General features: G+C 42.3%; 1 protein-coding gene across 5 annotated transcripts in view; it reads right to left on the bottom strand.

Moving 5' to 3' along the window:
* Positions 1 to 12533, bottom strand: part of KANK1 (KN motif and ankyrin repeat domains 1) — a 139389-nt gene that overhangs the window by 25151 nt on the left and 101705 nt on the right. For 4 of the 5 annotated variants that reach the window (XM_069961891.1, XM_069961894.1, XM_069961892.1 and 1 more), the window contains one exon: positions 1213 to 3843. In XM_069961891.1, the coding sequence (XP_069817992.1) occupies positions 1213 to 3843 (2631 nt within the window). Of the gene's footprint in view, positions 1 to 1212; positions 3844 to 4008; positions 4085 to 12533 lie in introns of those variants that run through there. The other variant, XM_069961890.1, reaches the window with a different exon arrangement.

Below are 12533 nucleotides of genomic sequence, written 5' to 3'. Positions count from 1 at the left end.
CAATTCTTTCGGCGGAATGCGGAATCCGCCAGTGGATAGAATGGTGTCTATGGCACAGGCGACGGAATTCATCCGCGAGAATTCTTCAGTGTGAACCCACCCTTACAGCACAAAAATCTGTGTGTGTTTATAGCTTTAGGGCTCTATTACACCACCATCATTTTTTTGAAGTCAAAGCCAGGAATGGATTTGAAAGGATGAGAAATCTCAGCCTTTCCTTTATTACCTGTTCTCTGTTTATAGTCCATTCCTGGCTTTGGCTCAAAAAATCTGTCAGATGGTCTGTTGGTGTAATAGGGCCCTTAGGGCTTCAGCAGGTGATAAAATAACAGAAATACAGAATAGCCAGCTTTAGAATGGCTTCGGGCAGCCCTTCAGGATGGAGTCCTTGCAGTTAACACTTTGAAATGTAAAATATAGTAGAAAGGCTTCTATAAGAATATATAGGATGGAAAAACAGTCAAGTAGATAATCAAAAGTTTTGAGTTTAAGTGTGTGGACAAAAAGGAGTAATGTGCACCTTAAAAATCAGACAATAACAGCACCCAAACCATGGTCCTCCTATGGTCTTGTTCAGGCTCATTTTTAACCCTTCTTAGTAAACCAAATTAAATGCAAGGGGTTAACACAGTTGTTATCTCTCTGCTCTTGTCAGTGCAGTCTCTTATTTCATGACTTTACCTCTCTGACCTCTAACCTGTGTGACACCTCTGCCCCTGTCTGCCTACCATACAGAGCTCCATATACTACTGAGCACTGGTGCTGAATTTTAGCAGGTCACACATAAGCAGTCAACCTTAAAGTGTACCCGTCACTACAAATAACTTTTTAGACATGTCATCATACATGTCAAAAGTTATTGATCACAGTGGGTCTCACTGTTGAGACCCGGTCTGATCAAAAGATATAGCCTAGAGATATTGCAGCAGCATCGGCCTTGAAAGTCTATGAGAAAATATTGATGGAATAAGCGGCCGGCGAGTGGATGGCACTGCTGCGATCTCTCCATGGCTGTATCTTCTGATCGGAGTGGGTCTCAGCAGTGAGACCCACTGTGATCAACAGCTTTTGACATGTCTGATGACTTGTCAAAAGTTATTTGTAGTGACAGTGCCTATTTAAAGAGGTACAGTAGTCTTAGGGGGTGCAACTTGATGGGCCCAGTGACCCCTATAGCTTTGCCACTGCTTGATTTAATAGAAGCTATCTTACCTGGAAACAATGTCAGCTCCAAGCTTTTCTTCTGTAGTCCTAAGTTCTGCAGATCTTCATTGCTGCCACACTTCATGGCAGAGTTAATGGATGAGATGGTGCTAATGAGCTGGGAGTTCAGACATCCAATCTGTGAATATGGTTCACCAAAGGTTTCAGCCAGCTCAGTGTAGTTTTCAGCGAGAAGCATCTGCTGTTCTTGCAGCAACTTCTGCACTCGCTCAATGTAATGGTCTATAGCTGGGGAGTCAATATGTGGTACATTTTCCTTTATTGCAGATAAGGACTCTGAACCAACTGCTTCAGATCCTGTATTGGCAGAAACAGGTTCGGGCTCACTAGGTCCACAGGCTATACTACGTGACTTAACTCCAAACAGAAAGTTTTCAAAAACATTTATTTGACCTACTCCAAAATCTTTGGTTTTTCGGATGGAATGAAGTTCAAAATCAGAATCAGACGTACATATTCCAATTGAACGTGTTTTTGGTATGGCATCAATTTCCTTAACTTTGCCATCTCCTATAGCTACTGAGCGCATTTCCACACTTTCAGTGTTGGTATGTTTGCTGTACATGCTGTAGGCTGTATTTGTACTTATATCTACAAGTTCTGGAACCTCTGTGTTGGTGGATTGGTTTGAGACCTCAAATTCAGTATAGGTTTCCTGATTTGTAGTCCAAGGAGACACATTAATGGCAAAGTCCACTTTTTGAACAACTTCTGTATTGACACCACATGAAAAATAATCCAACAATGGTTTAACTGTAACATCCACCGAACAATCTCCACAAGCAACGGATTTCACATCCTTAACTATAGTCTTGTCTTGAGCCAGCTCATGTACAACTTCCTCTATGCACAGCCCAGTTTCACCAATGGTCTGGTCCACACCAACACACTTGTCGCACATCTTAAGCTCCCACTCCACACCCATGTCACAAGTCTCTACACACTCTTTTACAATCCAGTGATTCATTGGAAAGTCAGGGCCCACAGCTGCATTTTGAAGGAAAGGGCTACATGAAACACCAATACTACTTGTTTGCAAGCTGCTACCAACGGAACAGTCAACGACATCTAAGCAGCCACCATGGTTTTGGTCCCTGGTTTCTATTACAGCTTCCACCATCCGACTACAGGTTAAGGGCTGAGCCATTACGGCTTTGTCTACTCCTTTCCTTGACCCTGCTGCCCTGATCTCCAACTTTAGTTTAGTCATTTCCATTTCATAGGTGGCTTCCCTCAAGTCTGTTTCAAGTCTATAGATTTTCTCTTTAAGTGCTTCAATAGTTTGCTGTTGGAGTTCCACTTCTCTTTCAACATCAGTAGTCACCCCAAGCATTTCCTCAGTAACCCCTACTCCAGTGCTTCTTACATCTATTTCAGTGCCCACAGAGATCTCTCTGGTGGGTTTTGCAGATTTATAGTACACTACCACATCATTCATGTTTTCATCAGCACCAACAGCAACAGATCGGCCACATTTTTCTTTCGATTTCTTTTCCCTCGACTGTGAAGAACAGTAAGCTTCAAAACTACTATCCTGAATTTTCTTTTCTAAAGCCTGCATCTCAGCTGTCAGTTGTCTGAACTCCTTAAGCGTGTGCGTATTTTGTTCTGGAGTTTCCATCTCCTCTTCAGAATCTATATGTAACTCCCCACCAGACTTAACCGGAGTCCGAGATGATTCAAAGCCAGCCGCATTGCCGGCGCTATAGGATCTTTTACGGAAACCTGTGGTATCATTCTGGGTGCTAACTTTTTGGGTTTTAATTTCAGACAAAAGTTTTCTTTTTTCTTCCTGTAATACTGAAATTTTTACCTGAAGTATAGGAATGGTTTTTACCTGTTCCTCGAGTTCTTTGAGACGTTTAAGCGCCACAGCCATCTGCTCCCTGATATGCTGGAGGTGCATTGGACTCACGTTTGTCACTGGTGTCGCTACACCAGAACTTAGAGGACTGTGACGGATGGAGCTTCCTAAAGATGAGGCAAAGAAGGCACTAAAATCACCATTGACTTGGTGTCCATTCTGAAGTTGCTGGGCTGCTGATGTGTGCCCTACTGATCCAGTGAACGATGAAAGGGAACCAGTGGAGCCCATTCCCCCAAAACTTGCCAGCCTTGGCCTACGTACATCGTTGAAAGACGAAGCTACCTGCATGACTTTTTCTTGTTCCAGCCTGAGGCGAGTTTCCATTAGAGTTTTTGTAACATGAAAATTGTGTTTAGGCAGATAAGGGGAAGATGGCGGCAATAGTTTGTTTTCAGGGATGGCTAAAAAGTTTGACGTTTCTTGGGAAGTGGACGATCTGGCAGAGCCAGAAACAGTATGTCGCCTGGCAATTATTGAAGGAGACAGCTTATTTTCATCACTGTTAGAGGAGGAAAGAGACTCTGTAGAGGGCCAACCCGTTCCCTGGCAGGGTTCTGTTCTGTCCTCTGAAAAATGTGAGCCAAACTTGTGCTTCTTTACAATGTTTACTTTCTTCAGGGTGTTCCCCTTTTGTATGTCCTCAACATACTTCACAAAGTCCAGGTCTATCTGGTATCCATATGGCGTTTCCACAAAATATGCAGCTTTGGGATCTCTTTCATCTTCACCATTTGAGACACTTTCCTCTTTTTCTACAAAAATAAGGGGTAAACAGATTAACTCAGAGTATGGGACAATGCATTCACTCACACAAACTATGTAAAGCACATTTCAACAATAAGCCTATTGAACATTGATACCTATATGGATAATAGTCACACTGCTAAAGATACAAAATTTTACCAATATTTCATTACCAGAGCAAAGATTTGTTTTTTCATATGACTTCAGAGTGGCAGAACTACGACAATGAGACATGCATGAAGAGCTATATGAACAGATCACGTAAACATAAATGGCGACTATTGATCTACATTTGGTTCCCTTTCAACCAAGTCTCTTATAGAGAAAGCTTTTGATTCACAACCTCTGACAAAACAACATGTTCCTGTGACCGTCCCCTCCCACTTGCAACACGAATAGTGAAATATTTCTCTTAGAGCCAAGTGTTTTTCCACCTTTTGTTTATGAGGACTACAGAGGGACTAGCCATCAGATAGCAGCATGTCCAAAAACACAAGGCTGTTAAAGGGCAATGCCACTGACCCAGGAACCCATTGCTTACTATCACAGCTCTTTTCTTTGTTTTTTTCATGGTGGGCTAAAAACATCTTACATACACAAACTAAAAATATGCAGACGGACCTGTTCTGAGCTCAGTCTGAAATTCCACAGCTAAAAGAGAAACTGCCTGAGCTCACATAACAGGGAAGTTAAATCTAGGTCCCCCAAGCTTATGCCGGGCCATTACACAAGCACAGACACCATGCTAAATGTAAATGACATTGGAGGTAGAAAGACAAAGCCTTAACAGGAAGGAAAACACTATCGAGATAAAGGAAAAGAGAAGCTGCTTCTATAGAAACACTTACTTGTAGACGCCAGAGGCTGTGCTGCATACAACCATCAGATCTCGTCGCTGTGTGCTCATGCTGACAGTGCCTGTCATAGCTCCAGCTCCCTCACCACACCAAGCAACTAACCTCACAGCTGCCTTTTCAACTTTTTTTTTTCCCCTTTGCCGCATAAGGAAAAAAGCCACATTTGTATAAACTTAGCAGAACAGAGCTGACTTTTTCATAGGTCAGCCGTTTAGCAACAACTTCTGCTGGACAATCTCCTTCCACCACCCTCTGAAAGCCTCAGCTGTTCACTGCAGAGTCACACTTCAAACACTGCAAAGCCACATCCTGACTCTTAAAGGTGCAGTCACTTGTGAAACTTCTACGAACTTTGACAGCCACATGCTTGCTGGGAGGAAGCCAAGAGTTTCTCAACTCTCAGAAATAAACACACAATACGGGAAGTGTTTAAAGGTGTAGCACTGTTAATACTTTAGGATACAAGCAGCCCTGCTTTTCATATTTCCCTCTTAGTATTTGTATACACTAGACTTTAGGCCACTTTCTAGTCACGATATCTGTCACTACCTTACATCATTATTTATAATGTAAACCAGAAGTAGAGCCCACCAAGAGAAAGGCTGGCACCCCTTCTTTGTATTCCCTCATGGCCAAGACGATGGGCAATGCTTGAAAAATCTTATGCTTGGTTAGAATAGAACTATGAACACCACCTTTGCCTATGCCTAGGACATTTCTACAGGAGCCCAAACTTCTGTTGGCAGCTGCGTCTCCACAAGAAAGTTTAAATCCCACACAGTGACAGACAGACTTTAAGGGTGCATTCATATGTGCCGAGTTCATGGCGGATTCACACAGAGTTTTGCAGGGAAATCCACTGCAATACTAAGTACCATTATAGTCAGTGACCCAGCATTCTGAGCAGGCCACCAGTGAGCTGGGACCTGGAGACTGAAGCAGGCGTGTGACGGAGGATCATAGGCAGATAAGCGTGGGCTGTTTATTATTTTTAGGCTAGATTCACATTCAAGAGTTTGCAGCAGATTTCACATAGTGCAACAAATCTGCTGTGATACTTGTTACCTGCATACTCATAGCGGATTTTAATTCCGCTGAGAGAATGTTGTGGCAGATAGGTACACGCTAAACTCCTGTGAACGCACACCAGTAAGCCCTAACAAATGAATCATATCCAGCTATAAAAAGACAAATGAAGACAGCAACGGTGAGTCAATCTCTGGCTTCATTATGAATGGATTTTCATGAATGGATGATTTCATTGCAACTGTATATGCTCCAGTTGTGTTTTGTAAGATAAACTTTCTTTAACTACTTCTATGTCTGACAGGTAAAAATAATAAAGACACCATGCTTACCCGCTCCCGTTCCTCTGGCGCACTCCCGTCTGCTTCTTTAGATCTCAGTGACCGTCCCTTCAGCCAATCACTATCTATGGCAGGACAGCACAGTAATTGGCTGAGCGGGCTGTCCACAAGTCAGGACCTGGAAAAGCAGACAGGAGTGCGACCGAGGAACCGGAGTGGGTAAACATGGAGTTTTCATATTTGTTACCGGTTCGGCATAGAAGTAGTTAAAGAAAACTGCCACTATATTCTCACAGCGGAATTAAAATATGCAGCGAGAAGGCAGGGCTGTAGACTAATAGTTTGCTGTGATACACTCAGTGTGAAATCTGTTGCCAACTCGGTACAAGTGAAGGCACCCTAAGAGATGTATTACCAAACCATTGCTTACTAGTGATCTAAAAGCAAACACTTCAACTTTCATAAGGGTCATATATTGACAAGATGTCACATGCATGAGAGTTTAGGAAAAGGAAAATACCCTTGTGGATCCTTGCGCTATACTTTAAAAAGATTCATTCTTTGTTCAGAGATCTTCTCTGGAAGAAAGGCACGGCACGGATACGCCTAGACACGCTTCAACCGGGTAAGACATCAGGGGGTCTGGCGGTGCCTAACGCCTTTCTGTATTACTTAGCAGTGCAAATACAACACTTAAAGGGTTGGGGACAAATGGAAGAGGTAGGAGTGTCTGGAAGATTAGTTGGGTGGGTGACTGGTTGCTCCCCTACCTTGGCGGCTGTTGAGACCAAGTATGTGATGGAGAATGGACTTGTACCTCCTACGTTGCGGCTGATGTCTCAGGTATGGAATAAAGCCAAGTCTCTCCTTAAAATAACGGGCTTTACACCATATACTCCCTTGAGGCACAATCCCCGTATCCCTGAACTCTCTAAGTTAGATGGATACGCTATGTGGATACGTAAAGAGATTAACTTTCTCAGTCAGGTATGAAAGGATGGGGCAATAGTAACATTTGAACAGCTTCGAGAAACTTATGATGTCCCCAACACCAGATTCTATCAACACTTACAACTTAGGCATGCTCTACAAGCGCAAGCTACCAAAACATCTTTGGACGTGCATGCTCATCCATTACTACTGAAAGTTGGGAGTAAAGGTCTCTCGAAAGGTGCCATCTCCTATGCCTATAGACAACTATTGGATATGCATATAGAACAACACACACTGGTGATAAGGGAGAAGTGGGAAACGGACGTGGGGCCCCTAGACGATTCCCAATGGGAAACTGCTCTTTATAATATTCCCTTATTGTCCATGAGTGAATGGCAGAGGTTGTCACAGATTTATTTAATTCATAAAGTATATAGGACGCCAGTCTTTTTGCATAAAATAGGTCTTCTTTCAGTGTCTGCATTGTGATATGCCTGACGCCCACGTCCTCCATATGTTCTGGGCTTGTGGAGCCCTGGATACCTATTGGAGGGAGGTAAAGGATTTGCTCAAACGAATATTTGGTGCAGATATAGCCCTGACTCCTAAATATTATATACTCGGCCTTAACCTAGACGAATATACTGAATTCTGTATCCAACCTACAGTATCTTATATCAGGCTCGTAAGACTATTGCCTACCACTGGACACACCGTTCCCTGCCTACTCTGACTGAGATGATTAGCAGGCTGAATGTGGTTGAAGAGAGGTGTGTACTATAATAGGCGATGTCCAAAAAATTTTGAAAAAGTATGGGGGAGGTGGCTTGACACGCCTGGATGCCAACTGCTATTCTACTCCAAATTTGTAGGAACTCTATGCAAATGTTTTTTGAACAACATGATGTAATTGTTGGTGGGCGGTCTGTATTGAATGGCCTTCTATTCTTGATGTGGAGGGGTGGACAGGTAACCTAACATTGTTGCGTAATGACTACATTGGAGCGTAGATCTGTATACTGGAATGGGTTAGGATGCCATAGGCTTCTTTTTAATTGAAGTACTCACACCACAGTTTTGTTAGGTTTAGAAAAAAAGAATACTTTATTTCATAATTTGTTCATCTCTTGATACTACAGATTGTATATATGATTCCTTCTGTTCTCCTTGTATGCTGTCTCATGTGCGCAAATTTTCTACTGTTTTGCGGTTCTTGACTATGTGGCCTAGGAGCCTGTGTTTTTATTTCTGGGTTTTTGCTGTGAACAAAACAAAAAAGTTGATAAAAATGATCGGATTAAAAAAAAAAATAATAATATTTATACTGCAGGTTTCCAAACTCAAAAGTACAAATTATACATAAACAGGACACTGGGCATTTTATAGAGGGTATTACAAGTTATAATGGCCTTAAATTATATTTCCAATACATAATTATCTTTTCTGAGCCTCTGCACCGTGAAGCACATTTAACTCCTTATATCGCAGACAGTACTCAGTTGTGGCCAATAGCATGGACGTGAAGATCCAGCCAATCAGCAGGGACATTTTACTACTATAATACAGTATTCGTTATGTGGATGTACTGATCTATTATCCTCTGACTGCAATACAGCATTACATAAACCGTCCTGCTCTCCACCTATACACTGCCGATTGGTGCTCGTTCGCAGCCGCTGTGGGCTGACAAGTCTTTTAGCCTGCAAGGACCTTAGCAGCAAGTTAGAAGAGACTAATCTGTTATGTTTCCATAGTGCAAAGGATTCTAAGAATGAAGGTTGTGAAGGTGCGGTTTTAATAAATTATGTAAATGAAGTGTTTGGTGCACTGGGGGAGGGACTACTGCCCTCAATGCACCAAACTGCCTGCCTGGCTCCTCCTAATAAAACCTGAGAGTGTCTGCTGGGACATCACTCCGGCTGTTCATCATTGCAAAACTTCAGATATTCATGCGGAGAAGGGGTTGGATCGGTGCACTGCAGTGGAGGGTGGAGGGGTATCCCCAGTGCAACCAAACTGCCTCATTTTACACATAAATTAAACCATTGATTTAATGAAAACAGCGCAGAGGATGAAGATTAGACAATAACGTTTATTCTCTGCTTCCCCAGCGCGATGCGGTTAGTCTAACCGAGACTAAACGTAAGGAATATTTCATGATGACTTATAATAGTTATAAGATACTATGTCACATGCTTACATGGCACCTAAAACTCCTGTTTGGGGCCACAAATACTGGCTTATTCTACATGCTACCCTGTTTCCCCGAAAATAAGACAGTGTCTTATATAAATTTTTGCTACCAAAGATGCACTAAGTCTTATTTTCGGGGGATGTCTTATTTTTCCATGAAGAATTCACACTTATTTTTAAACAAAAAGAAATAAACATTATATACTATATAGTAGTTGTTGTCACAAACCTGCATAACCAGACAAAACCAACCACCTTCCCCCTTCCTGCCCCTACCCCCACGCAGCGTGGCAGTGGGGGGGCTTACTCTCGGGGGATGCCTTATATTAAGTTATCCTGTAAAATCTCCACTATGCCTTATTTTAGGAGGAGATCTTATTTTCAAGCAAACAGGGTATTTACTTTGTTCTGCAGCATGGCACTGCAACCACAGCACTACAAGAGCTAATGAAGCAAGTGAATGCAAGAAACAGAAACTTTATCAGTGAGGGCACCAACCGTTATGTCATAACACTTCCCTAAACAAATCCTTTAAGAGAGCAAAAATGACAAGTGTTTCTAACAGGTACACTAACCTCCTAAGCATGGTTATAAATATACTAACAAAAATATAAGTTATAAGTATACTGGCTTGCACACTACTAACATAAAGCACCTTTTTCCTTTCCTATAAATCTTTTTCTCTATTGCTTTAATTAGAAAAAAAACCCACACACTTGGTGTCCGCTGAGCAAACACTGGTGGCTGTGTGCAGTCACAGACAGTGCCCCTTTCATGGAGAAAACCCTCAGTATCTTGCAGAGCACTTCTACAAACTACAATTTAAAGAAGACAGACTCTGTTTTATGTTTGTGCTGGCCATTCTTCAGACCCTAGGAAAAATATTTTTATTCTACCCCCCTCCCCCCCTTTTTTTTTTTGCACTACTATTTTTAAAATTTTCATACTGAAAATAAGCATCATAGACTTCTGGGGTCATGGAAATTTCACAGAATAAAATACCAGCAAAAACTAAGATACAGTTGAAGCAGTGGTTTAAATAGCATTTGACGATGACGCATCAAAGTTAAAGGGAACCTGTCACCGGGGATGCGGGCACAGAGCCCGCCCGACCCCCCCGGTGCAGCCCCCGGATACTTACCCTTTTCGACAAGTCCCTTTCCCAGGATGAAGATATCAGCGCCCGAAGTCGTGCGCGCGCGCTGATGAGTCCGATGCCCATAGAGAATAACTGCTCCATTCATTCTCTATGGGCATCGGACTCACCTCAGCGGCACACGCGCACAGCTTTGGGCGCTGATATCTTCGTCCCGGGACCGGCTCTAGGAGCGGGACTCGTCGGAAAAGGTAAGTATCCAGGGGCTGCACCGGGGGGGTCAGGCGGGCTCTGTGCCCGCATCCCCGGTGACAGGTTCTCTATAAGGCCTTATTAGACTGCACAACACACAGGGTAAGCGAACGCTCATCAGCACAGGCTTACTGAGTCTATTACATTGCACAATAAATGTTCGACCAGGGCTGCACAGACATCGTCAGCAATGTTCATGCAGCAGTTTGCTTTAATCAGCTGACGCCTGTGCATCATCTATTAAACAGAGCGATGTGTGTCCAGGGCCCTACAATTTTTTGACATGCTGATAGACAGCTGACGAGCGAGTGTTTACTTGCTTGTTGGATGGTTGCTGTCTCTATTATGGTGCTATTACACAGACAGATTTATCTGACAGATTTTTTAAGCCAAAGCCAGGAATGGATTTGAAAAGAGGAGAAATCTCAGTCTTTCCTTTATGAAATGTTCTCTGCTAAGAGTTTGTTCCTGGCTTTGAAAATCTGTCAGATAAATCTGTCTGTGTAAGGCACCATTAGGGCTCATGGACACAGAGCAAAAGGTGAGGAATTGAAGAGGAATCCTCTCTTAAATTCTGCTTGAAATTCCTCCCAGAAAATATGAACAGAGCAATGTCCCATTGTGTTTAATGAGATTTCCGCTCTTGCTCACACTGCAGAATTTCCGAGCAGAATTTTCTGCTGCAGATCTGCTTTCCGCCAAAAAGTGGCACGCCCTCTTTCATTCACTCACAGCAGGACACTGAGCACGGCGGGATTCAGTGGCGGAGAGCTCAGCCAAGGAATTCCGCCGTATTTGCTCAGTGTGAACAGGGCCAAAGTAGTAACATGTCACTTCTTTGGGCGGAATCTGCTAGAGGAATCCTATAGAAGTCAATGAGGCTTTAATTCTGCTTAAAATTCTTCTTGCATTCCACTTGAATTCTGCTCAAATTCTGCCAGAGCACAGTAGAAGAGGAATTGTCAAGCAGAAATATTTCCTCGTCTATTGCTCAGTGTGCATGAGCCCTTACACTGAGAGCTTTTTGCCTGATTAGACAGATAATTGCTCCATGTAAAGGCCTTTTTACACAGGCTGATTATCTGCAAGAAGCGTTCCTAGAAACACTTAATTCGGCTGATAAATCGACCCATGCAAAGGCGACTGCGATCAGCCGACAAGCGATTGCATCATTTATGCAGAGGTAAAAATAATTGCTATTGGCTGCACATGGGTTTTATCATTCACTCTAAAAATATATATATTTATTTTTTTTATTGCACTGAATTAAATAGAAAAAAATAAAAAAAATGCCCATTTTCAGATACATAAAATGGCTATTCAGTACTACTCAGTTTAGAGCTATCCCAAAGCCAGCCATTGACCTTAGAGCTATTGTTATCACAGCTAATCCCCCCCCCCTTCCCTATGCCATACAGTACCTGTATACATTGTACAGTAACATAGTACTGGTGATTATAGTGCAATCACATATACTGAAAATGACATTACCAAAATGGACTGTATTAGCAGTTTTGCTGCTCTCTAGTTTGTGAACAGGGACTGTGATTTAATTGTGCACCCTGTAGATGTCTTATGCTTGAAAGAACTTAGTATTGTAGGTCTGTCATGTGATCAGGCTCTGAATGGGCCAGTATAAAGGAAGCAAGTACTGGGCTACAAGTCTTGCATTCTAATCACTATACTGTACACGCTTTAAAGATACAGAACAAAAACTCATTCATCTATGACAAATATTTTATTTCCAAATGAGATTAATGTTGGCTATTACTACTAGCAAGGGAAAATCAAAGTCCGTATGTAAAAAATAGCTGGCTTTGATCTAGTCACATACACACACACATAATTATATATATATATATATATATATATATACACACATACTGTATGTACACACACACACACACACACACACACACTGTTCACTGATCATGGTATCATTTTAGCCTTGGGTATTTGATACCTGTGTGGTTTAAACTCCCCCCTCCTGGGATATAGGGATTTTACTATTTGGTTGACTATCTGCACCGTTCACTGAATAGCCACATCTGATCCTTAGA

The sequence above is a fragment of the Dendropsophus ebraccatus genome, chromosome 3 (assembly GCF_027789765.1).
Source record: "Dendropsophus ebraccatus isolate aDenEbr1 chromosome 3, aDenEbr1.pat, whole genome shotgun sequence".
NCBI classification, from domain to species: domain Eukaryota; kingdom Metazoa; phylum Chordata; class Amphibia; order Anura; family Hylidae; genus Dendropsophus; species Dendropsophus ebraccatus.
This window is presented reverse-complemented; position numbering and strand designations above follow the sequence as displayed.